The sequence below is a fragment of the Bos taurus genome, chromosome 16 (genome assembly GCF_002263795.3).
Source record: "Bos taurus isolate L1 Dominette 01449 registration number 42190680 breed Hereford chromosome 16, ARS-UCD2.0, whole genome shotgun sequence".
Taxonomy (NCBI): domain Eukaryota; kingdom Metazoa; phylum Chordata; class Mammalia; order Artiodactyla; family Bovidae; genus Bos; species Bos taurus.
Genome location: NC_037343.1, coordinates 43048488 through 43075115, shown reverse-complemented (window position 1 = coordinate 43075115; position 26628 = coordinate 43048488). Strand labels below are relative to the sequence as shown.

The window sequence follows — 26628 nt, the reverse complement described above, 5'->3', positions numbered from 1 at the left end:
CTGCAGAATAGGCTTGTGCCAGACTGGGATCGTCCAGGGAGGCGGGATGCAGGGGTTGGTGGGGGCAACTTCACGCTCCCATTGGGGTGCAGGGTGCTGGTGGCCATCACGCAGAGAGAGCAGAGAGTGCCGATCAGAGGTCAGGTCACCCCTGTGATATATCCCTGATGCAGATTTCCTTTTGAAGAGAGAGGAGTCAGGTTCATTAATTAAAGGAGCCTGGCTCGAGCGCCCTGTAATTATAGGTGCTAGAAATCTGAATTTTAAGAGGTCTGTGCAGCTGCATTTTGAAAAATGTAGGGAGGCACCGAGAAGTACAGGCTGTGGGCAAGAATGTGGCTGAACCAGATTTGGGAGGTTCGGGTTTTGGCAGAATTCCCCTTCAAATTCGTATTTATTCTTCCTATCTTTTTTTTTTTTAAATGGGAAGCTGGAGCTCTGATTTTTTTTTTTTTTTTAAATGAAGGTTACACCCTGTGACAGAGAGGCTGGTATTATCAGAGCATGGAAGGCAGAAAGGAGTTGCCATAAACTAGAAGGTGCTTTGTTTTGAAGGAAGCAGGGGATATCTTTGGGCTGTAGGGATGCCGTCTTTGAAAAAGTTATTTCTTCTTGAAGTGAGTGAGGGGAACAAGGAGCAGAAGGTTAATTTGGATGCAGTCTAGGGAGATAAGTCTTGGGCGTGTATAGGACTCCAGAATCTTTGCACCCATTTCTCTTCCCCAGAACGGTATCTCCTCCTGTCATAAATCAGCTTTTGATAATGAACCCAGAGGTGCAAACAGAAAATGGTAGACCTTTATGGGCAGTCCTGACCGGTCCCTTCTGTTTCTCATTTCCTCAGTTGTAGGTATTTTGATCATTTGCTTTGGGTGCTTTCTGTCTCTGCCTTTTCTTTTTTCTTTTCCTATTTGATTTATAAGGTCTTTTTTTACTTGTTGTCGAAAACCTTTATTTCAGTCTGTGACTATTTGCATCTCTGTTAATTAACCATGGCTCATTTGGGATGTGAACGGAAGCTTTCCAGGTGACTCAGTGGTAAAGAATGTGCGTGCAATACAGGACGCAGGCTCACTCCCTGGGTCGGGAAGATCCCTTGGAGGAAGAAATGGCAACCCACTACAGTATTCTTGCCTGGAGAATCCCACGGACAGAGGAGCCTGGTGGGCTACAGTCCATGGTGGTTGCAAAGAGTCGGTCGTGATGGACGTGACTGAGGACACAGACAGACATGCACTTGGGATGTAGGTGGGAGTGGAGAGAGTTAAGCTGAGTAGGGGGTCCCCTCTTTGCCTCCCCTAGGAAGGAAAGAAGGGACTCGTGGTGAGTGGGGGCTCGCTATAGACCTGTGTGCCCAAACACTTGGTCGGAAGCAAACCTGCAGCTGCCACCAGCCTCCTTTCGCCCTATTGGCTTTGTCTCCTTGGAGGGTATTGCAAGCATCCTCCCCATTTCACAGCTTGAGCCCTCTGCCCCTCCTCAGGGGTTTGCAAGGGGCTGAAAAAAACCACTTCGTACGATACATATATTTAAAAGATACTCCTCTATAGTCTTTTCTTCCATTCTTGCATGTGTGTATGTTGGGAAATCTACTGCTTGTGAACCCATAAACTGTGGAGTAGAACAGAAGTCTCAAAGACTGTCACTTGGTGCATTTACAATATGCAAATTGCAGTTCCAATTAGATTGAAACCTCTATTTAGCAGAGTGGTTTTGTGAAATAAATAACTTTTGAAGAAGGCCTACTATATATAATAAATACATATTTTTCCCTTCAGTTGCCGGCACGGAGCTTCCTGCCTTCCACACATCGGCCTGAAACGCTGATTCAGAGGCAGGCAGCATCCGTGGGCCCTCCCAGAAGAAGAGTCTCTCCTTCGCTTTCCTGGCACTGGGATTCCATCCTTGATTTACAGTGTGCAGCTTGTTAGCGCCAGCGGACGGGAGCTGGTGTGAAGGTCATTGTGTCCGTTCTGTCCTTTCAGAGAGAGAGTGAGGGGGTGTGTTTCTCCCCGTGCGCTTGGGGTGGTGGTGGTGGGCTTCATGGCCCCCTCTTCTGTCCGAATTGAGTGATTCAAAACCCTGGCCTCTTGTCTTTTTCACCCTCTGTACTGCCCATCATTCAACAGGGGATATTGGACACCTGATTCAGAATTTCAGGATGAGTACTGCACCACCCAGCAGAGCGCCTCCCCGCCACGCCCCCCCCCCCCCCAACACCCCCTCTCACGGTCCTCGCCTTCTCAGTCCAGCCGTGACAAACTGACAGATAATTAACAGATTGGGTCCTCCTATCAGGCGAGTCCGGGGCTGGAAGCAGCTCTTGTTTTATACGCAGGTCCTTCAGCAGCCCTGTGTCTGTGGGTGGTGGTTCTCTGAGCAGTCCTGGCAGAGAGGGCAGTGAGTGCTGTGGGAAAAGCAAACAGAATGCTCTTTGGGAGAGAGAGTGCTTAAAAGGGAGTGAGGGGCAGACAGGTGCCCAGCTTGAAAGCACCTGGTAAAAATACCTGGGCTTGCAGGGTTGCGGTTCTGCACACCACTGCCGGTCTCAGCGAGCAGCAAGCTGGGTTATAATAGGATGCTTGATTACAAAGAACATTTTGAAGGCCACTTAGTCCCAGGTCAGCCTGTGCATTAAGTGCGCTAATCCTTTGTCGTAGCACTGGACTGGAATCGCAAAATTTGAGCTACGAAGCCTGTTGTGTTTCAGCTCTGGCTTTAAATATTTCTATACTGATGCTGCCCTGTGTGGCTTTTTCTCAACTATCCAACTTTTCTTTCTCCAGTGGAAAGAAAAAATTCATCATGAGAATATTCTTGTCTACCTACCAGTGACTTTGAAAACTGCTTTTCTGCTTGTCGTATGTAGTCTTCATGATTTGTAATAGTAATGTGTAGATAAATATAGCAACATGGAGGGGCTACACATAGGCTTGCGTCCTAGGGCCTGGCACATTGGAACAGAAAGAAATACCTAATTGCATCAGAACCACTCTTAAGTTCATGTATGTGGAGCCCATCAAGCTGAAAGCATGCAGACAGCATCTGCTGTTATCAAATCACTCGTGAGTCCAGCTAATTAAAATAGAGCTTCATTTTTCTGAACCATTGTTTGGCAGGAATTCGAAACGGGTATAACCCAATTTCTGTGTGTTTATGAGCCTTTATTATATCAGAGGTACTTTTCTGTAAATGTACAGGGCAGCGTTAAATGAATTGATCCACGCAGTATCACTGTAGACGCACTGTGGACTTGCTAATGATTTCCCTTCCAGCTTTCTGGTTTCCAGACATACTCCTTAAAGCTTTATGTTCTGTTTTTCTATCCTCTGCTCTTTGTCCTCTGATTTTTTTTTTAGTCAAAAAAATTTAACGTTTTTTTCTTTGAAAACAGGAAACACTTTTTATTTGTTCGCTAATGAAGTTTTCTTTTCTGTTTCACTCTCTGTTTCTTCCTCTCTTCCTGTTTTTGCTCCTTTTTAAGGATTTGCCTTTCTTTATTTCTTGCTGCTTTCTGTTCCCTTCTTGCCCCTTATTTTTCTCTCTTCTTATCTCTCCTTCCTTTTACATTTTCCTCACTGCCTGTCCTCTGACCTTCTCCTTTTTCCTTTCTCTCTTCATTCTACCTTCTCCAGTTTTGCCAGTAAAAGGTTCTTATACCTTTGTCTCTACATGCAAATACAGATTAAGGCAGAAAGCGGCTGCCTATGGAGGTGGAGGCATCTGGCCTTTGGGAGATGATGTTAGCCTGTTTTGCCTCTCTGAATTTGCTTGCATACTTTATGTTTTTAAAAGATTTTTTTCAAACCACATCTACTCCACTTAATAGTCTAATAATCTTACTTTGAAGATCAAAAGTCTTACATAAATGCTAACTAATTATTCCTTCTAACACTTTTGGTGAGTCCCTAAGCAGTTACAGTTCCATTTTACAGATGAGGAAGGAGAAACAGGAAAGGTATGTAACTCTCTGAAAGTTACTGAAGAAGTTCGTGACCAAGTTAGAAGTAAGGCCAGGTCGCCTTTGGCTTTAATTCTTGATTACCACCTCCTCGGAGTTTCCGTTTCCCCCCCATGAGGATCATGTATCTTTAAGATGAGGGTGAGAGAACACGGTGCCCTTGCCCCCTTTGCTTCATGTACGTTTAGCCTTCTGAAGTTTCATTTGAAGTCTGTAGATGTTAAATGAATTCCTAGGTAATTCCTGGGAAAGAAGGATGCCAAACCACTTATGGGCTAGTAAAAAACTCCGTCCATTACAGTCTCGAAGCAGAGTGCTCACTTTCTGTTTCCAGCAGCTTCCAGTAAGTGGGCCCACGTCATACACACTGGCCCTGGCGAGCATAGCATTGTAGGAAGCACTGCCATATTTGATTGAATTTAGCCATCCTGGAATGACGTCTGTATGAAGTCGTCTCTTGCATTACTGTGGCCTTTATTACTGTTAATGCATTCTGACATTACAGGTGTAGCCTTGGCTCTCCCAGAAAGGGCAAGGCTGCTCTTACCGGGCTTAAGAGCAGAATTCGTGAACCTGTTATGTAGTGAAACGGGTGTTCACATTTAGTTAATAAGCAGAGTAAGGGAAATGCTTTTATATAAAAGATAGCCAAGAGACATAGGCCTCTCCTCCTTCCTCATCCAGCATTGTCTCAAAAAGTAGATCAGTTAGTATTATTCTCCAGCAGAAAACTAGGGTCAGTGGATAGAAGGTTCAGGAAAGTAGATTTCAGCTCCGTTTCAAGAAGGACTCCTGAAAAGGAATTGACAGTCTTTTAAGAGAGTGAGTTCTCTGTTCGTTATAAGCATTCTAATGGAGGCTTGCTAGTCATGTGTCAAGGTTGTTGAAGACGGAAGTCCTAGGTCATGTATGGGACCAGATGGCTGTCCTTGTCCAAGATTGTAACTGCAAAAACAACATCTTTGCTTGTTGTTCTTGGTTTTTTAAGTGCCTGTTGTTCTGTGTAGACTCAGTGAAGGTTAGTAACTTGTTCAGTTGCTGAGTTGTGTCTGACTCTTTGCAACCCCACGGACTGCAGCGCTCCAGGCTGCCCTGTCCTTCACCATCTCCTAGAGCTTGCTCGAGCTCATGTCCATTGAGTCGATGGTGCCATCCAGCCATCTCATCCTCTGTCGTCCCCTTCTCCTCCTGCCTCTATCTTTCCCAGCATCGGGGTCTTTTCCAATGAGTCAGATCTTTGCATCAGGTTGCCAGAGTGTTGGAGCTTCAGCTTATTTAATCTTTGGCTTCCTATTTCTTACTCTTACTTGAATAAAAACTGTTTTTGTTCAGTTCAGGAAAACTACCCTCTCTGCCACCCTCTTGGAATAAGTCATTCTGGGCAGCCACACTGTTTAGATGCCCATTGAGAGCCATATGAAAACAAAACATGTAAAACTTTTAACTGGAATTAAAATGGGTTATACGCTTTCTCTCGCTTTATAAGGTAGAGTATCTAAGACTATAATTTAATCCTGATGACTCAGTATCATCATTTTAGATGTAAATGTTTATATTGTATTTTAAGTGTAGCTGTTTTCCAAACCTGTTGAAATACAGATCTGTTGTGTATTCGCTCCTCCTCTGAATGACTCCGCCTATGCCAAATGACCCCGGACTGATAACTTTTTGAGTTTTCTGTTTGCTTTTTATAGACAAGTCTCTCCTGACATTTGTTGCTAGGCTTTTTTCACTATCTTGTCTTTGTTCTGCGAGTATTTCTTGGCTGTCTGGCTTGATTCTCCTTTCTCATTTGCAGTTTTTAATCTTCTGTGATTTGGACACCAGGTAACTAAGCTTCTGTATGAAATAGACAGTAAGTAGTGTGAATAGAGCTTTGCTATGTGTAATGTATATGGAATTTATTTCTTTTTTTGGCAGCAACAATGTCTTCTCCCTTCCCCATCTTTGTTGGCTTTCTCCTATTTCTGGCTGGATGAGATTGGAGAGCTGAGCTCCGGAATAGCTCCAGAATAGCTCTGGGTCTGGTCCCTGACCCTCACCCATGTCCCTGGCCTAGGTAGGCTGCCTGATGGGATCAACTTGGAAATTATAAAATGATGTGGCTTAGAGGGTCCAGAAGGCCATCTATTCAAGCCCTTTTATAGAAATGAAGGAATCCGAGGCACAGAGCAGGGTGTGAGGGGCCTGGTTCGAGGACGCGTGCACATCAGGACTGGACTCCGGGCGCAGGTTTCCAGCCCACTTTCTGGCCTGCCTCTCTGCCACCTTCTGTTCCCAGCCATCTTTGAGCAGAATGGGTATGAATGGGGAAATAGAGGGTTTGTATAGGAAAATACTTTGCTGGCTGTGGGCAGGTTGAGAATTAAAGTACATAAATCAAAAAAGGCTTCTGTTTGTTGCAGTGTTTGGCTGTGTTTGCACTCACCGCTGATATTGATACTGTAGGAGAAGCTTTAATCCTTTCATTCAGATTTACAAGAAATGCTGTTTCCTTTCAGTTTAAAAAAAAAAAAAAGTCCAAGAGAGCATTTGATTTAAGGAACCAAAACTCTAGAAAATGTATCCGGGAGTCCTCGTCAATTTGGGGCATAATGAAATATAAAAAATACTCAATAAAAGCTCCTTTATTACTTTAACTGTTTAAATGTGGAGTTTTTAGCCATCAGGTTAATGTTTTGGTATCATTTTTTTATTTGATTGTGAGCACTTTTCCAGGTAGCGCTGCCACTCGAGCGCTAATCAGATTCCCACAAATGAATGGTGCTAGCTGCAGCCTGACATCACCGCGTTTTTGCTTTGACATTATTTTATTTGGTTTTCCTGTAAAAGTTAATAACTCTGTGTCCATGTGTTTAAACAGGCAAGAAGAGAGAGAAAGGACAGTGAACAGAAAACGATGAGCGACGTCTCAGGACTCTGGCCAAATTGAGGAGATGTAGGGATTTTTGTGATTTTAGTCTCTCACCCTAGCACGAGTTAGGTGCGGAGAATCAAGAAGATTGCACAGCAAGATGGTGATTCTTAATCCTTCCTCTCTGTTCCCCAGACAGAGTGGGAAGGACTTAGAAATGAGTTGCCATTGATCTAGAGGAGAAGGAGGGTGCTCAAGAGAACTGATCTCTTGATGGTGAGAACTGGTTAAATCTTGCATTAATTGTAAGTAAAATACATGGCATTTTAGATGACTGAGATTGCTAAGAGCATCAGAGGTAGGACAGGAAGACTTTCCTTTTTATCTTCCCATTAGAGGTAGGAGACCCTCATGGCCGAGATGGCTCTGGTGTCTGTCTATTAATAATAGGCCTCTGCAGAATCGTTGATTTTTTTGAAGGTGTGTTTGTTTGTTGCAAGCTGTGGTTGTTTATGGTGTTTAGTGAAAGGTTACTGAACAGTTCAGAGCCACAGTGATTACCATTTAATTCCTTCTGTGTGCTACGGATTTCTTTGCTGAGCTAAAAATTTCTAAATTGGTTTTGTCAGAGGAGGCAACTAGACTGGTACCTCTCTGTCTCTCTCTCTTTTTAAAAAGTATTTATTTACTTTCCATTTTTGACCACACCATTCAGTACATGGGATCTTAGTTCCCTAACCAGGGATGGAATCCCTAACCCCTGCATTGGAAGGTGGAGTCTTAATCACTGGGCAACCAGGGAAGTCTCTTGATTCAGATTCTCTTCCAGATTTGCATCTTGGTGCTAAAGACAGTCTGAGGGTACAAATCTGACCATGGGTACAAGAATCAGTCCTGTGGTCTTTATCTCAGTGCCTCTGAAAGCTATGTGAAATACGGTGACTCACTCATCCACGTCAGGGGCGTGGCTTGTCTTGCTCTCTGTGCTACCCTCATTGTGTGGACAAGTTACTCCTGAAGTCATCTGGAGCCACGTGGCCTATGTTAGATACCCCTTCTTAGACAGTTGAACTGGCTGTCAACTTATTTCACACGGCTGTGAGGCACGTCTCCCGTCACCCCCCCTTGCTGCCGGAGCTGGTTCCCAGACTGTACCATCTTGGAGGGTGGCTGTCCCTGGGCCTTCCAGGGGCCGCTGTGCTTGTGAAGAGGGCAGCTTTCCCCTGAGAGGAGCTAATTCCACTTGACCGTTTTTGTCATCTTACTGTAAATTTGAAGATTTTTGAGTGCCAGCTTTCTCTCTTATGCATCATACTTTTGGAACTCTTCTAGTTTTTCTCTTAGATCACAAAAGAATCTAAAGTAATAGCAGGAAGAATCAAGATTTGGTGGTCTTAGTGTGTGTGCATGCTCAGTCATGTCTGACTCCATGGACTGTAGCCCTCCACAATCTTCTCTATCCATAGGATTTCCCAGGCAAAGTACTGGAGTATGTTGCCATTTCTTTCTTCAGAGGATCTTCTTGACCCAGGCTTCGAACCCACGTCTCCTGCATTGGCAGGTGGATTTGTTATCGATGCACCACCTGAGAAGCCCCTGAATGAGCATGGCTGTGTTCCAGTACCATTTTATTCATCGACACTGAAATTCGAAGTTCATGTGATTTTCACGTGACTTCTTTTGATTTTTGTTTTCCTTAGCCATTTAGAAATGTAAAACTGTTCTTACAGACTTGTGATTGCCAAGATGTGGGGAAGGATGGACTGGGAGTTTGGGATTGTTGTTGTTCAGTCACTTAGTCATATCCAACTCTTTGCAATCTCATGGACTGTAGCCCACCAGGCTCCTCTGTTCTTGGAATTCTCCACGCAAGGATACTGGAGTGGGTGGCCATTTCCTTCTTCAGAGGTTCTTCCTGACCTAGGGATTAAACCCCTGTCTCTTGCATTGGTGAGCTGATTCTTTACCACTGAGCCTTAATTGTTCACTTTTTTCTGCTTATCAGGGTATCTAAAGACAATTTTAAGGCTACCCACGTGTCATTTCCAGGTCTTGCTGTCTTTTCGGATTCGAACTGCTTCTAAGCTGTGACTGCTTCTTTTTTGATTTTCAGATCTTTATTTGTTTTTGGTTGAGCTGAGTCCTCGTTGAGGTGTGTGGGCTTCTCATTGTGGTAGCATCTCTTGTTGTGGCGCACAGGCTCCAGAGCCTGCAGGCTTCAGGAGTTGTGGCATTTGGTGTCAGTACTTGTGGCTCATGGGCTTAGTTGTCCTTTGGCATGTGGGATCTTCCTGGACCAGAGATCAAACCTATATCCCCTGCATCAGCAGGCAGAATTCTTAACCACTGGACCACCAGGGAAGTCCTCAAATCTATTTTTTAACATTTAAACATGTTTAACATTTTTAACATGTTAAAAAATGAAAAATTGTCTTTCTTCAGTTTCCTTGTAGGATGTCTGGTAGGAGTGCCATTTAGCGACTCCTCAAAGTTTCAGTTTTGTGCTGTGTGGAGGGTGATGCGCGACAGCATTTCCTGATCCAGAGCTCATCTTTCTTGGAATCCAGGGGCCCATCTTGTTGCTCTCAGAGCAGAAGGTGCTTAGCGATCATGCAGGGACCTTGCCCTGCACCACCTGGTGGTCACCTAGTCAGCGTCTCACCCCCAGTGATGGCTCGATGCCCAAAGGTGTCACTGTCCATGATGCAACCTCTCTTTGCCCCCTTCCTGATCATCCCACTTCTCAGTAGCGCATGACTAGAGAGAGCTTCACACCAGGGTCCATCTGGCCCGACTTCAAAAGAAGTGGGAACTGAGGTTCTATCTGCTGAGCACACGAAGGTGCTGGCGTTTAGAAGTAACCTTTGGAAAGCATCAGATACAACTTGTGGTGGGGAGAAAGGTACTAGAAAATAGAGGCAGCAGTGTCGTTAGGAAGGTGCCAAAGCACTGGGAGCCACATATTTTTAGTGTTGGAGTCACCAGCCACTGCCACCGAGTGAGCTCACAGTCCTCTTCAGGAGCATCTTGGACACTGAGTCATTACATTCCTTTGGAGTGATTCAACTCAACAGCTTGACACCTTCATTAATTTTACAACATGAAGGCTGGGTGCTCTCTGCTTCCTCTTTAACAGTACAGGGGAATTAGAAGAATATGGAAAAAACAGCAAGGGAAACCGGAAGAAGGAGCAGTCAAGAGCTGCTGAAAGACAACATGTGAGGAAATTGAACTCTTTGCCTTTTCTCAGTATCTCCTGGGACTGAGCACCCAAAGCTTGCCACCCGTCGCTGGCACACACAAGCCTTTTTCACTGTTCTGGCACGCCGGCCAACGCTCCGACTCGGAGCCAGCTCGTTTTGCCTTCTCTGCTGAGGTCACTGCTACCGTGATCCGTGTATAATGGCATTTTCCTCCTCTTTTCAGTATGGAGACTATTACGGTTTCCTCTCTAAACAAGACTTCAAACAATTTGCTGCCAGTTGGATTTCAAAGCCAAGGAAAAGGCAAATGTCATCCTTTTTTTCTCTCCTCTTTGGGTAACTGCTTTGTTGGTTGCATCAAAAATTAGAGGGGCTGCTCTCTAAATTCAGGTGGGGATGCGTGGGGACAGGCATTTAAATTTGCTTTTCTTTCTCCCCAAGGAGAGAACCCTTTTCCTTCTCAGCCTTTCCTAAGAAGGAACTTTGATCTCGTCATCCCAGAAAACAGGGGTTTTTATTTTCCTCACAGCGAGCGTGTGTACTACCTCGCTTTCTGTGGCGTGGTTCCAGTCACCCTCCACACTGGCAGCTCTGTGTGTCGGCTCTGCTGCTGGAGCCCCAGCTCCCTTTGCGCTGCAAGTTGGCACCCAGAGTACTTTCCAAGTCACCCTTGCCTAAAATCACTCTCAGTTCAATTCAGTTCAGTTGCTCAGTCGTGTCCGACTCTTTGCGACCCCATGAATTGCAGCACGCCAGGCCTCCCTGTCTAGCACCAATTCCACCTGATACTAAATAGTGCCTGTTGCCTTCCACATACATTTGTGAAAGAACTAATTTAATAAAATAACAAAACCACCAACATTCTGACAAGCAGTTCATGCAATATTTTTAACTAGGGCCAAGAAAAAAAATTTAAACACAGATATTTCATTCGAAGGGTAGTTATTGTGCATATGACGTTGCCACCTTTCATAAAGGCTGCATATATCAGTGTTTTTAAAGTCAGACTAAGGTCAGTAATGCGTGCTGTGGAATTCCCTAAATGCAGATTTACACAATAGGCCTCCACACATATTGTGTTCTATCATGTCAACTCACGTGCACTCCTACTAGAGATCTTTTATTTCTTTAATGTGAAAAACAAAAGAACAGAGTAAAGTAAAACAAAGGAAATTAGGGCCCACGACTTAATTAGTATAGGGTTGTAACCCAAGTCAACAATGGGAAGGACACAATGACAAAAAGCAGGAAATTCCAAGTTGAAAGAGAGGCTCTTTCCTTTAACTCCTTGAGAGCCGGGGCGCTTGCAGGCGCACTGCTCACCCAGGTGCTGGAGGCTGGCTCAAGTACAGCTCGGTGTCTTTATTTTTGAACTTCCTGGCTTTTTGTTGACTTTCCCCTCTCCTCTCCCCCCCACCCCCCATGTAAACGAAAGGTACCTTTGCATGTGTGTGTTAATTGTAGATAAACGGGGGAAAAGTACCTCTCGATTTTGTAACCCTCAGAGAAGGAGAAAGAGGGGGGAAATTTCCCTGTCACTGTCATCTGTTCATTTTTTAATGAGCAATTTTAAAAAATTGAAAATAAAAGAGGAAAATGAATAGGTGTTGAACCAGCCCGTGATATGTAAATGCCAACTAGTAATTACCTAAAACCTCAATTTTCATTCTGTTTCATCTTGCAAAACATTTCATTTTCCCGGAGTGAAAACACTTGGTCGGGGCTCGCACGAGGCAGCGGGGCGGCCGCCTCCTTCGGCCTGCGTGCCCGCCGGCCCCGGCTAGGGGGCACTTTGGCTCCGCGCTGCGGTGGCCTCGGCCACGACCAGCTCAAGGTTATTCCCCTCTTGCCATTCCAGCGGCTCCGCTCCGCGCGGTCGTGGCGCCCCTCCCCCCACTCACACTCTTCTGGTTTCGGGGAGCCTCGTGCCTCCTTGTCCTTGCGGAGGATCATAGGATCGTATTGAATTTTGGCTGACCGAGCCTTCCTCTGCATATTAACTTTCCTCTCTTACCTGCCCGCTAGACCCTCGGCCTCCCTGAGTTGCATTTCACACCCTAAGAGCAGCTCTTCGCCAGGCTCCCTCTCTCCCTTGGCGATTTCAAACGCGGCAGTCTTTATATTCCGTTTTATTGCTGCTGTTGCTCCTTTTTCCTCCTCTAGTTTTGGAGGATGGGGGCGGCTCTTTTTGACTGCTGCTCTCACACACGTGCTCTCCTGCCACATTAGAAGGGTGATTCCAACGTGTCTTTTTTGCATGCTCCTAGATTTTTCTCTTACTCTGGTTTAGGAGCTGTATTTGTGTAGCATCTTGGAATGTGGTTGGGGGATACCCCTGTTTCCGGGCTGGTTGCCTCCCCAACTCCCCAGCCTGTTCCCTGCTGGAAAAGAGAGTGCGGAGAAGTGAGAGCAGTGAGCCTGCTCAGGACCCTTAGCTGTAGGTCAGAGAGGCTTCTGGATGCAGAAAACCAGAATTATGTTGTCCTAGGACCCTGGATTTGAGAGCGCTCTGCCTGGAATCTCAAGGAACACGGCCTCTTTAGTGAGATATATGGCTTCATAATTAGCCCGTTGCATTTTTTCACAAGTGCTAGCATCAGCGTTCTACGATGTGTTCCTCTGATTAACAGCTGCTTTGCAACTATTTCCTTGTGCCACCGATGACCATATTTGTCAAGGAACTCCTGACAGAGTACTGATTTCTTACTAAAATGCAGTGTTTCCATTTGAAGAGGGTTCTCTCATTCTAGGCACTGCCCGGCTTTCCCAGTCACTTCTTGTAAAACCTTGAGTTGGCTTTGGTCTAACGCTTGTTAACAGGATTCGGGGTATCTATCTACTTTAGAGTACGCGCATAGGAACCTTTCGCAGGCAATTTAATCTTCTGAGCCGTGCATGTGTAGCGCTGCAGTGTTGGAATGGGGTTTTAAGTCCGCCTGTCGATCATTTTCTCTTGCCCTCTAGTTGTGATCTCTCTGGGTGAAAAAGGACTTGGCTTTGGTTGTTACTGTCATTAATTTTAGACTATTTTTAATATTTTAAAATGGCTAATGAATGCTCACATTTTTAGGAGATAGATGTGCGTGTTGCACACAGGAGTGCAGAAGTTGGTGACATTCCAAGTAAGTGTCACTGGAGACAGCGCATCAGGTTCACATGTCAGGTGCAGAGTGCTCAGGCTCCCTCCAACCCCAGGTTCATTGTTAGGCAAGCTCTGTTCTCCCTTCCTCCATGTGCAGAAAATACTGCGTGCTTTCTGAAGATGATAGTGTGCAGATCTTTTGTAGGAGAGTGGAAAGCATCTAGGAAGCATCGCTTCAGTGAGGACTGTCAGGAACCTCGCTGCTTCTCACCAGGGATTACTTACCCTACACAGCGCATTTAACAGCACATAGTTCATTGTAGATAGCCCCTGAGTATACTGTATTCCATTGATTTATACAGTTACAAATCCTGGTCTCTCACACACAAATCTCTCTCAATTGGCCAATCATCTTGGATCCAAAGGTGTTTTTCAATCTGAAGTTCCCTCTTTTTCCCTGGGCTGCTGGCAGTCACTCCAGTGGACCCACTGCCAAGGCAAGAATTTGCTCCTCCTCTTTGCACCTGGGTTTTATCTCTAGCTTTATGTGATGAACAGAGTAAAATCATCAAACTTTCCTAAAATTGCAGAGTCGATGGTGACAGGATGGTTTTGTTTTGCTTTTTGAGAGAGGGAGGGTGGGACACAGAGCATTGGGTCACAGGAATGGGGTGATGAGAAACTTTGCTTCTGTTTCCTTCTGAGTTTGTCATCTTTATTTTTATGAGACCAGCTACTGGTAATTTGCCTTGCGCTCATTAAGAATGCTCGGGGTGCAAGAGAAGGGGAAAGGAGGGCCAGTTCCGTGTCTCTGAGGGACTCAGCAGCAAGTGATTTCCATGACGCCATCGGAGCTTTTCACCGGGATTCTCCCTGGCTTGCTGCACTCCTACACCGGGCGCAGTAACGTTCCCGCCTCCGTTTTACATCTGTGACATTGAGGCGGAAGGTTTGGCCTGAATTTATGTAATTTAGTTGGGCACAAATATAACCCATGAATAGTCACATTCATCTCCTAATTAGAAAATCAGACGATAATACAGGACAGGCTGCAGGCACCCCGTCATTTCATCCGACAAAAGGGTGTTGTGTCTGTCCGACCTCCGCCAAGGGAAGAGCCCTTGAACTGCTCTGTGAAGTTAATGAAAAGTGTCCACCAATAGTCGAATGAAAGATGCAAACTGAGGACAGCGTCCGTTATCTAGGCGTGTTCAAACCTTTGCATTATGGGGGAAGGTTTGGAGAAATCTTCTACCATCTATATGTGAATCATAGGGCTTGTAAAATTCTGTGTTGGACGGGCTCTTCCCCACCTTGTTGAAGTGCCAGGTCCTTATGAGGAGAGAGGAGAAGAGTGAAGAGTAGCTGGAGAAATAGCTAGTGAAAGGAGAGGCATTCCTGTATGTCCAGCTTACATGGATGGAGCTGCTTATCTGGGTATCTTTCTTCTAAAGCCCATTATGTTGAAGCTGTTAGTTCGGATGCTTTATATTTTGCATCTGGTGTAGTGATACCGGTGCTGTTAAATATGTGATTTGCCTGTCGCCTGCATTTTCCTACAAAGATCAAGAGGGACATAAACAAGCCCCAGATATACTTTATGTAGGTGTTTGGCAGTATTATTTTATATGGCTCGAAATTAGTGAATGGGAACTTTAAAAGAAATTGTTCATATTTTTTGCAAGTTTGAAGTGTGCCGGGACTTTGTCAAATTCCCGTTAAAATAAATATGTCAATTTCACCTCCCTTCCAAATTCATTTATCTTGCTTTTTTAAAAGGTGTTTTCTACTTTACCTGATGTTTAAATTGGATTCTCCCGTTTATGCTGTTCTTTGCTGTATCCCCCACGTTTTTCTTAAATGAATTACTAATGACAGAGCACTCCATCATTCCCTCTCTGCAGCCACTTTAAGGAAAGCATGGTGATCTAAACCTTTTAACCTATTAAAGATGATTTTCCCCAATTGAATCAGACCCACCACAGGTGTAATAACTAATCATTTAAACTACACCTGCTATTATGTATTTTTAAGCCATTATGCGTGTTGGATAGATGATAATTCATGTTTATTGCATTGTCCGATGGATCCGTTTTGCCTACACCAGGCTGATTAATGTATTTAAAGAAATAAGAGATGCAATTTTTAAAAAAAAAATTGATGGAATGCGCCAAGCACTGCATTGAGTGCACCATTAAACCCATCAGAACTTTGCTCTCTGACCAGAAATGCATATACCAAGGACTGTATTAAAAAAGCAAGGTGAAACCTGTGCGTTTTAGTGGTGGGATTCTGTTATCTTTCTCTGTCATGGAAAATTTTGGAAGGATGAAGGAAAGGTTTATGCTTCTACCGGTGAACATCAGGAGCTGTGCCATTGGCATCTCTGGCTTAAGACCTGCCTGCCCACAGTTCCTCTGATACCTGGGATCCATCCCAGGGTGTGTGGAGCCTACAACATATACAAATGGTGTTCTTGTCTTGTATGTTGAAGGTGTGTTTTTTTTCTCCAGGTGAAGAGCAATTAACCCTAAGACACCTGATCTGGGCAGATGGGCCTTGAGCCCATGGGGCCTGGGATGGTGCAACTGTCCACCTAGTCCAAGGCCAGCCTCTCTTCCTGTTTTTCTCCTTCGCCACTTCCTCCTGGCTCTTAGCTGCTTTCCTTTGCTTTTTGCCTTCTTTTCTGTCCATCTCCTCTGCTCATCCATCACCCCCTCCTTCTCCTCGTCTCCCTCCTTCACTCCATTCTGTTTCCCTTTTCTCTCTTCTTTCTTCCCCTGTCCCATCTCTTCATAAGAATGCAGCCATTTTAATGATGTTTGTCAGATTTTTCTCTATTTGGATGCAACCTGAGGGGCTTGGGAGTGAGTATGTAGTTTTGGGGTTCTAGAATCCTAAGCATCGATTTCTCTTTCATCCAGGACCGATTGGTTATCACTGCAGTTCATGATGGTAGTTAAAGTGTTCACAGTGTTGGACAGATTCTAACTATCCTTAAGGAATGCTCCTGTGTCTTATCGCTGACAGGTCCAAATTTGGGAGTTGGGGATACCTGACTTCGTCCTTGGGGGAGAGTGTCTGATGCAAGCCTCCTGTGGAGGGATCACAGGGGAAATACATCAGGGGTTTGCCCTGAATTTTTTTTTTCCTTTCTGATTTATCCTCGTATCTTTTGTTACCAAAGAGGTGTATCTGGTCCCATGATGAAGTTCATATAAAATATGAAGAAGATATTTGTAGCTTGTATTCCATTTGTAGTCACAGTACTTTCTGTTTGAATCTCTGTTCAATTGCTGCCTTAGTTTGAAAAATCTTAGAAAACTTCCTTACATTTGGCCCCTTAGAAATTTTTTCTTTTAACAACTTATGAGCAAACTTCAGGGTCTGTTGACTTTACCTGTACCTGGAAACTAAGTGATTCTTTTGGTTCTGATGAGATCAATAATGCCAGTCATTTACAGTGGCCCCTTTCCTATGGGGGCAGGTTGGCATTTCCCACCCATCAGACTAGTGTCAGGGGTGGAGAGCAGACAGGTGGTGTGCAGGCACACGCTTTGTGTGCATTAAGTAATTTGAAGGTTAATACCATCCATAGTTTTCCTTCCACCCCCTGCTTGGCTCATTTGTAGATGCGTAGATTTCTTTAAATAATATTATTTCCAGAGGTAGGTAGATAATGTTTTAGTCTGTCAGCTTTTAGCCATGAAACCCTAAACTTTGTGCTTTGAAGGCTCTTTAGAATTTGGCTCCATTGCATAAGAGAGACAAGTGTGAGTGGCTGTGACTTACCTAAGTCTTCCCAGCCAGTGGATGCTCACTGCTTTGGCTGGTTCTGTAGAGGCAGCCTGGTCTCTTCCCTTCAGATGCTAACAGTGTGGCTGGGGAGGCAGCCTGAACATTAGAAGACAGTAGACTCGTGTCTTCAGCTATATGGCACTCACCAGCTGCACCAAAGATTTGAAGAGAATGAGGAGATCAGAGATGGCTTGCTTATTCAGGGAAGACTTCGAAGAGTTAGAACAGCCTATAGCAAGCCTGGGCTGCTGCTGCGTGTGCAGTGTTTACACTGGTAGAGGCTGGAAGGGAAGGCCTTCTAGAAAAAAGGGCGTAGCATGGACACAAATGGAGCGACATGGGTAAGTGTGGCCAGAGAGGGCTCCCTGCTGAGGAGTGTGAAGAATCAGCTCGAACAGGGAGAACAGGAAATGATTATTGGGGGTCTTAAAAGCTGGGCTGAGGGGATTAGATTTGATAGAACCAGATATAGGAACCCAGTCATGGTAGGGAACCAACCGAGTCTTTTATTTAAGCAGATTTTACATGTGAGAAATAACCGGTTAGTTTGACCCCAGTATTGCGCTTATTTCTATGCGCCTGGGGTAAACGTGTAGGATTCTTAATTTTGAAATGTAGACTGTTGACGTTTCCTCCTCTTCTTTGTTTTATCTCCCCTACCAGATTGCCACAGCAGTGAAGTTTCTACAGAATTCTCGGGTCCGCCAGAGCCCACTTGCAACCAGGAGAGCGTTCCTTAAGAAGAAAGGTACAGGTTCCCCGTGGCCATGCCCAGTGGCCTACAGAGAGGGGCTGGGACGGGCGGACAGCAGCTGCTGTACTGATGAAGATCTCCTGCAACTGCCACACTGGTGTGGGAGTGGGGGTGAGGGAGGCCCCCAGTGGGAATGCATGCTTCTTTTCTTACAGTAGAGCAGAGATGTGAAGATTCAGGTAATTGAGCTCTAGATGTAAGGCCAACAAGTTGGCCCAGGGCAGCCTGGCATCAGCTGTGTTCAGCAGCAGAAGAGGCCCAGGGAGAAGACTGGGGAGGACTCCTGCCCTGTGTTCTGTTCTTCTGATCATGGCCGTGGCTGCAGAAAGACTGGCCTTAGGTTATGAAGTCAGCTGCCTCAGTAAAGAATGAGGAAGAAAGAGATGAATGAAGGACGAAGGAAATGAGATGACTAAACAAGGTCAGGTTAAGGTCAAGCCTGGGGTCAGTCTGATTTACAGATTGAAGTGGTAAATTACTAGTTTTATGGTATTTCAGTAAGCAGGGATTAAATGGATCTTGACAAATTCAATATTGTCTGAAGCAGAATCTCTTTTGGTTTTATTGAAATTTAAGATATGTTTCTTTTTTTGTGAAATATATATTTTAAAAAAACCCTATCAAAGAAATTAGATACTTTGCATTCTTTTCATTCTTTGCATGTCTAATTTTTTGGAAAGCTAGGAAGTTGTTTAAAGGCCCTTAAACACTATGTGAGGGGAAGTGAGTTATCTCTGCTCTCCCTGCCCCTTCTCAGCCCAAACAAGACTCTTTAAGGAACTGGAATGTTGGTCTCAAAATTCTGGGTTTTTAGCTTAAATCATTAGTGGCTGAAACGGAAGAGGGCATGACTTGGTGGTGTTTCCTAGGTCTGCTCCATGGTATCCCACTGAAGTGATGCTTCGGACCATGTAAAACCGGCGCCCAGGGCTGCGCTCGCAGGGTTAGGGCGTGATCAGCCCAAGTGTTTCATTCACAGGCAGCTGTTTAGAGGCAGCCTCAGGGCCGATCCCTGTCTGTGATTGAGCTGATGAGGGGCACTTCCTGGTGGCATCCTGGTTCCCCCCACCCCCAACAGTAGGAGATTATTAAAATTTGAAGTGCACTGGTTGGCCCTTCCACTCCACAGCCATCATGCTGTAAAAGAGTTTTTCCTTGAAATATGTGTACCTATGGGGAGTAATTAATCATAAAAGCTCAGGGGTTTCAGCTCTCTCATCAAAGCATTGAAGCTGGGGAAAGCTGAGCCTAAAAGCTGTGCTGATTACCCGGGGTAACCTGAGACAAAATCCATAGTTGCCAAGAGATCCTTTGCCCAGTATATTGTGCAATATTATAACTGCCTGATCTTCTCCTCCACTGACAATGACCAGTTATTCCTCATTTTCTCTCAAACGCAGCTGGGCTAGAATTTCATTTGCAGAAGGTATTTAGAGCAATTTAGAGACAAATGTCTCTGGTGTTTGCTCGGCACTTCCCCACTGCAGGCTTTGCTGAGCAGTTTGAGTATCAGGAGCTCCATCTAATCTGTTTAATTTTAATAAATCCCTGACTGGGAGAGGGAGAGAAAAGAGAGAGAGAGAGAAAGTCTGGGCCAAATAATACTTCTTTTGACTTGGTCGGCTAATAATTACTGTAGAAAACTGTCCTGTACAACTATCATTTGTTGCTCCTTTAAAAACCAACGACCATCATTTAATTAATTTAGCTCAGAGTGTTTGCCCTGTGCTGAGAATAGAACAGACAAAACCCCTGCCCTCTCAGAGCTTGAGTTCTACCAGGGGAAGGCAGACAGCAAAAGAAGAGACAAAACGTGGTTTATCAGATGGCAAGTTCCATGGAGAGGAGTGCCTGGGTGGTGGGCTGGAAGGAGCTGGTGCCGTGTGGGAATGGATTGTGCTTCTCACCGGGGTGATTAGCAGGTGTCCCTCAGGGAGGTTGACATGTGAAAGAAGACCTGGAGGAGATGAGTATTTGTTGTGGGCGGAATTCCTTCTCGATCCTGACTGTGGTTTAGAGTTTTTAGAATGTTAGGCCGCAGGAAACCAGAGAGGCATCCTACCTTTCTTCCAAAGAGAGTTTACCCCGCACTTAAACTGGAGTCCGAGGACTTAATCACCCACCTCCATTATCGTCTAAAATGCTGCTTCAGTCAGTAATTATCTATTTCCAAGTTGAATCCCAATAGAGTAAGTTCTGGCAGGACCTTTTCTGGGCAGAGAATTCCAAGGTTTGATGGGCATCTGGGGAAGAAGAGCCCTCTGTGGATTTAAACTTCACTTTTCACATTTCCCGTTCTCAGGGTCAGGTGTACACAGATCACGTTCACAGAGCTTGGTACCATCTCTGATGGGGTGAGGGAGGAGGGGATCTTATAAAGGAGTGAGCGTGTGCCCTGTCCCTAACAGTAGTTGAGAAGGAAAGGGGGTTGGCTCTCTGGTCTTGGGGGCCGGGAGTGCGTCTGGAGGGGAGGGACCAAGGTCCTGGCTTCCTCCAGTCCTGTCTCCCACAGGACTCGCTGCAGTGCAGGGTTGGAGCGCTGGGTTTGGGGAGCTCACAGCTACTGTAGTCTTGGCTTTCCTAGCAAATGTCACTTCAGGGAATTGCAGTGGAGCCCTGTCTTGAATTATAATCTTGACTTTCTCTTTTTTTAATAAACATCTCTTTCCCGAAAAGGCAAATCCAATTTTGTTTTTCTTTTAATATTATTTAATATTTAATATAGAAATCGAGGTCCCTGTAGTGCATGTCACTTCAGTGGAAAATGAGGGTTACTCTAAAAACATCAGCTGAGTTTGTTTTATTGTGAAGCTGCAGCCCTGAGTAGGGCCCTGGTCCCACCTCTGTAACTGACAGGTTAACCTGTGCCCTCTGATTTCAGGGCTGGGGAGGCCGGGGGAGCTGATGGCATAGGGTTTGCAAGGGTCTTTTGTGGTTTTGTTTGTTTGTTTTTTGTTTCTTTGAGATCTCTTTTGGATGCTTCAGAGTCTGAACATGGAGTCATTAATGAGAAACATGAAGTTATTAGAATCATTTATCATTTTCTTTGAAGCTTGTGCTGCCAGTTTGTGTAATTTACAACATTTCTTTCTTTTATCGGGAATTTCTTTGGATGCAAGAGAAAAGCAGCTGTTCACCTTCAGAGTATTAGAATAAATGTTTTTGTTTTCCGTCCAACCACTTGATTCTGCAGATGACATCAATTGCGGAGTCAGCCACACATGAAGATAATTGGACTGTGTGCGGGGTTTAAGCCCTCATAGAAGGAACGGGTCTATATATAGAAGCAGTTCTTGCCAGGCAGGCATCGTATCTGGGGCTTGAAGCAGGCTACAGTCCAGGAGGTTAGAGTAACTTAAAAACAGCAGTTGGATCAGTCCAGAAAGTTAGGGGCTTGGATGCTGTCGTCAATAAGCTTATGTTGATCTGACACCCTGTCCAACTACAAAATGTAGGAGGGTCTGCTTCCAAACACGTTTGGCATGCTGAGTATAAGTTGGGTAAGAGAGAGGAGCCTGTTCGTGGCGGGTAAAGGGGTAGATGAGATAGGGGGAGGTAGACTTCTCTGTTAGCTTTCTCTCATATATCTGTTGCAAGACAGAGTTCTAGAAAAGAGATGAGCGTCGTCTGCTTTCCAATGTGATTTTGCATGGTGGGACCTGGGTGGCGCTGACTGACCCTTTGGCTTACCATTGTCCTTCTCAAGTGTATAAATTAAGGACTATATTCTCCTTCATCTAGTAAGAGGGCTGGGGGGAGGGTGAAGGAGAACGAATCAAATAAAACACACTACTACCGTGCTTCCTCATTCTAAAAGGTGAAACAAGATCTTATCTCTCTTCTGTTCCTGGAAGCGGAACCCCCAGTAGCAAAACTGCCTCCTTGCTGGAAATGAACTTGAGGAAGAACCCTGCTGGTCTCAACCTTGGTAGTGGAGTAGAGGTGAAGGGCTTCTCTCACTGGAATATTTTAAGGGGGAGTGAATTCTTACACAGATTTCAATTTAACTCTGTTTTATGACTTTTCTTTTTTATCATTTACGTCCATTTCATGAGGTAGTTTGCATGTCCTTGAATGGAATCTCGTTACCATGAAAGCTTTTTTAGCATTGATTTCATAACAGTCTTAATTTAATAGCTCCGTCATTACTGAGTAGCTCTGGGAGTGGGGCCCTGGCTTTCCAGGTCACTGACCTTTTAATTACAAACCTTGTTCTGATGGCCAGGTTATCGACTGGACAGCTCCCAGCTTGTGCCCCCAGGATGAAAACGAAAATAACTGTTTCCTCCCCCATCTCCAGGAAAAAAAAAAATTGTAACCTCATGTGTTTCTAAAATTAATTTTCTCCTTCGGCTTTACTTTATAATTAATTCTTTAATGTGTCTTAGTAAAGCCAGAGTATTTTTATAACACAGTTTTTTTTTTCTAGAGCTTGGGTCCAGCGGATAGCGTGGAAGGGGTAGGGATGAAGAGCTTGCCAGCTTCCACCCCATGCTTGATCAGGGCCTATCTCCTCGTCCTCAGAAACTCCTGCGGCTGAGCTGGAAAGAACAGTATCAGCTCTGTGAGGGGCTGTCCAGCCCTTCTGATTCTTTGCTAAACAGACGGATTGCAGCATCAAGATGTAGACTCATTTCTGCATTTGCTGGAATAATTGAACCTTGCCTATCACAGATGGTCCCGTTCTGAGAGAAGACTGGGGTTGGATGAGTTTTCTTACTGAGTCCGAGCTCTCTGCTAGTCATGGGTGACTGGAGGACACAGGGACCTCTGCATGGGGTTCTGCTCAGTTGGGAGCTTAGAGCTTGGGTCCATCTAGATTCTTACTGACAGTGAAGGGGGAGAGAAAAAAGGGAGGACAGTGGCCCGTAAGTAGGATGACCACGGGTTCTGGTTTGCCCAGGACTGTCCCAGTTTTAACACTGGAATCCCACATCCTAGCCTGCCCCTCAAAGCCTGGGCAAACAGGTCACCCTTGCTGAGCAAGCCTTACTCTGGAGTGAGGGCTACTGAGAGAGACCAAAAAGGGTGTTTTGGGGAAGCCAAGGGAAGAAGTCCATTAGTAGTCAGTCCCCGCGAGTTGGTTCAGCTTGCCCTCGAGCGGCATCTTATTCAAGCACTGCCTGCTCTCATTGCCCCGGCCCGGCCCTGCCCTGCCTTGCCCCGATGGGGGTTCAGTACAGAGAGCCTCTGGGGGAGCCCGTGCTGCCCTGCGGGCGAGCGAGGTACTGCCAGAGCCAGAGTAGGCCGGGCTGCGTGTGGCGGCCGCCTGTGTCCCGGGGATGATTGAGCATCGCCATCCATCTGTTGTGAGCGGAAGTCTTCCTTCCCTGCCAGTCCTGCATCTGCATGCCCATCACCCGCTGTTCGGGACCAGCTTATCCATCATCCTGACTGGTGTTCCCCCCATCCATTTTCCTGCTCCCCTTGTTATCCACACTTGTCTGGAACTCCGCAGATTTTTTTCAGCATTCAGGATGAGAGCTGCAGCAGCTCGGCTGGCTGGTCACTGTGGCCTCCCCGTTCAGAGGGGGAGCCAGTAGCACTTGTTCTCCCCGGACAGCTGAGTCAAGTGTGTTTCTACTCCTCTCCCTGCAGTCAGAGGACGGCTGCACAGGGGAGCTTGAAGGGGAGGGGAGACAGCTCTTTTAGATTTAGTGAGTGGTTTTAAGAATTCTCTGAAAATGAAGAATGACTCCTTCTTTCTTGACTTGTGTGCCTGCAGCAACACTGTGAGGAGAAACAATGTGACACCGCCATGTACATACAGTACTGTTTTAAAGATAAAAGAAAAATTTTTAAAGCAAGATATGTGCATGGTTTTAAGAATTCAAACAGTGAAGGATAGCTAGCGAAGAATAGGTCGTCCTGCCATCTCTTGCTCCTGACCCCGCACCCATCCTCTTTCCGAGAGAGTGCTGCTATTCACGGTTTCTGTGTGCTGTCGGTCCCCTACATGTGAGTGAGTTCCGTTCCGAGGGTACTTTCCTGAGTCCAGGTTGTTCTTAAGTCCAACAAAGTTAGCCTAGATGCCCAACTAACACAATCAGCTGTATTGTATCATACTTTAATAGGTTTATAATACTTTTCACACAAATAATATGTACATAAAAAACAAGCACAAGAAAAAGCAAGCATTTTTAATCTTTACAGTGCAGCACACTGAAAAGTACAGTCTTACAGAGCAGCAGCTGGCATCCAGGGGCTGGCACACAGGTTCGTGTCTTTGAAAGTTCACAAAGGTTTGTATGTAGGGAACTTCCTGTATCATTCCAAAGTTCTATCCATACAAAAGCACATGAATATTTAATAACATAAACACCTTTTAAATACAGTGGTAGCATGTTTCACACTTTACCTTATGCTTGCCATTGTATCTTGGCTTGCATTCCACTTTAACACACAGGTTTGCCTCATTCTTGTCAGTGGCTGCATAGTACTCCATTGTATTCCTCTTATCATCATTTTTTTGAGTCAGTCCCAAATTAGGGGACATTTAGGCTGATTCCTGTCTCTTGTTTCAAACAATGCATCAGGGAATATTCCTGCCTGTATATTGTTGGACACTGCTAAACATTTTCTATATGGTACCTAGGCTATGGTATATTTTTCTTAAGATTTCAGGAGACCATGTCACCCCACCCCCAAAGAAAAGAGAACTGTTTTTTAATATAAACATGACCATAGGTAGGGAGAAGGCAATGGCACCCCACTCCAGTACTCTTGCCTGGAAAATCCCATGGACGGAGGAGCCTGGTAGGCTGCAGTCCATGGGGTGGCTAAGAGTCGGACATGACTGAGCGACTTCACTTTCACTTTTCACTTTCATGCATTGGAGGAGGAAATGGCAACCCACTCCAGTGTTCTTGCCTGGAGAATCCCAGGGACGGCGGGGCCTGGTAGGCTGCCGTCTATGGGGTCGTACAGAGTTGGACATGACTGAAGTGACTTAGCAGCAGCAGCAGCAGCAGACCATAGGTAGAAAGAAATTAATAAGAGAAAAAACACAAACAAATTATTATGAACACTGGGCACAGATTTGTATTCTGAGGGGACATTCTGGTCAATGGTTACATGAAAAATACTTTTCTTTCTAAAAGAATCTTTTTTTTTAATCTCATTTTTTGAAGGGATGTGGGCTCATAAATTGAATTTTTGATTCAAAATAAACATTCAAATAAACGGAAAGCTTCAGAAACTTGAAAGTGAGTATCTATTTTCAAATCAAGTACAGTCTGTCAGTATTTCCCGGGGATTGATTCCAGAACCTCCACCAAAGGATATCATATTTGCATATATCCTACGTATCCTCCCATTTAAATCATCTCTCAATTTACTTATAATACCCAGTACAATGTAAATGATGTGTAAATAGTTGCCTGTGTTCGGCAAATTCAAGTTTGGCACTTTGGAGTTTTCTGGAGTTTTTTTCCTCAAATGCTTTTGATCCGTGGTTGGTTGAACCTGTGGATGTGGAAAGTGTGGATATGGGGGGCTGCCTGTCATCCCTCAGTATCCAAGCAGGGATTGGTTCCAGGGCCCAGTCAACAACAGGGACTAACAACATCCATGGAGGCTCAAGTCCCATAGTCTACCCTCTGTATCAGGGTTCGGCATCCATGGATCCAGCCCACCTCGGGTCATGTAGTACTGTAGTATTTATTGAGAAAAATAAACATGTAAGTAGACTTGCACACTTCAGACCTGTGTTGTTCAAGAGTCCACTGTATGGCTTAGCTTTTTTTTGTTGTTATTGTGGGATGTGATGTGGGTCCTGGGCTGTAGCTTAGGTAATCAGCCTGTATTCAGGGCCTGGTGTATGCAGAGTATTATTACATTAGGGTTTCATGAAAGAAAAATGAAATACTTGTTTTATGGACGAGAAGCTCATTAGGAGGTGGGAATGGCTGCCGAGTGCTTATCAACTGTACCAACGTCTATCCGTGAAACATAGCAGTACCGCAGAAGTGAGCAGACCCTGACGAGGGAGACATGGAGTAGAAGGCTCAGTAGGGCTGTAAGCACCTCAAGGATGGTGACCGCGTCTTCTCCTCCTGACATTCTCAGCAGCTACATAGTAGCCTCGGTCACAGGCCAGTGAACAATAGGTTAAGTGATTGGGTGATAGTTAGAAGACATTTACCTGGGAAAGTTTCAAAAGGAGGTCTGTTCTTCATAAGTCCTCAGTTTATTTATTTGTTCAGCCCTGCGTACGTGGAAATTGGAGAAGGAAATGGCAACCCATTCCAGTGTTCTTGCCTGGGGGTTCATCCCAGGGATGGGGGAGCCTGGTGGGCTGCTGTCCGTGGGGTCGCACAGAGTTGGACACAACTGAAGTGACTTAGGAGCAGCAGCATACCTGGAAAATGGCTTCAGAATTGCTGCTGCTGCTGCTGCTAAGTCTCGTCAGTTATGTCCGACTCTGTGCGACCCCATAGAGAGAAGTTCACCAGGCTCCTCTGTCCCTGAGATTCTCCAGGCAAGAACACTGGAGTGGGTTGCCATTGCCTTCTCCACTGCATGAAAGTGAAAAGTTAAAGTGAAGTCGCTCAGTCGTGTCCAACTCTTAGCGGCCCCATGGATTGTAGCCTACCAGGCTCCTCCATCCATGGGATTTTCCAGGCAAGAGTACTGGAGTGGGGTGCCATCACCTTCTCCTAAATGTTTTACCAATACTCTAGTGTTCATATAAAGAGTATTTATATGCAGTTCTTTTTGTCTTTAAGTCTTACAGAATCCAGCGAAAGCATTCTTTTCAAAGTTACTTAGGTCAGCAGAACTAAGTTTTGACCTAGGCACTGAGGGAGGCAGTGGGTGTAGATGGTCAGAGAACAGGGAAGGGCATTGTTGGTGAGGGAGGCTCACACGGAGACCCATGTGCAGTTAGCTGGATTGGCCCATTGGGTCCTCAAAAAGAAGAGAAATGAGGTTGGTGAGGTGGACAGTGAGTGAGGAGCCAGTGTTAGGGCTCAATGT

The 26628-nt window shown here is 45.2% G+C and overlaps 1 protein-coding gene across 5 annotated transcripts in view; it reads left to right on the top strand.

Annotated features, from left to right (window-relative positions):
* The window catches only part of PEX14 (peroxisomal biogenesis factor 14), a 144546-nt gene that overhangs the window by 33356 nt on the left and 84562 nt on the right, over positions 1–26628 (top strand). For all 5 annotated transcript variants that reach the window (XM_005216951.5, XM_059875305.1, XM_059875304.1 and 2 more), the window contains one exon: positions 17562–17646. In XM_005216951.5, coding sequence (XP_005217008.1) covers positions 17562–17646 — 85 coding nt within the window. The remainder of the gene's footprint in view (positions 1–17561; positions 17647–26628) is intronic.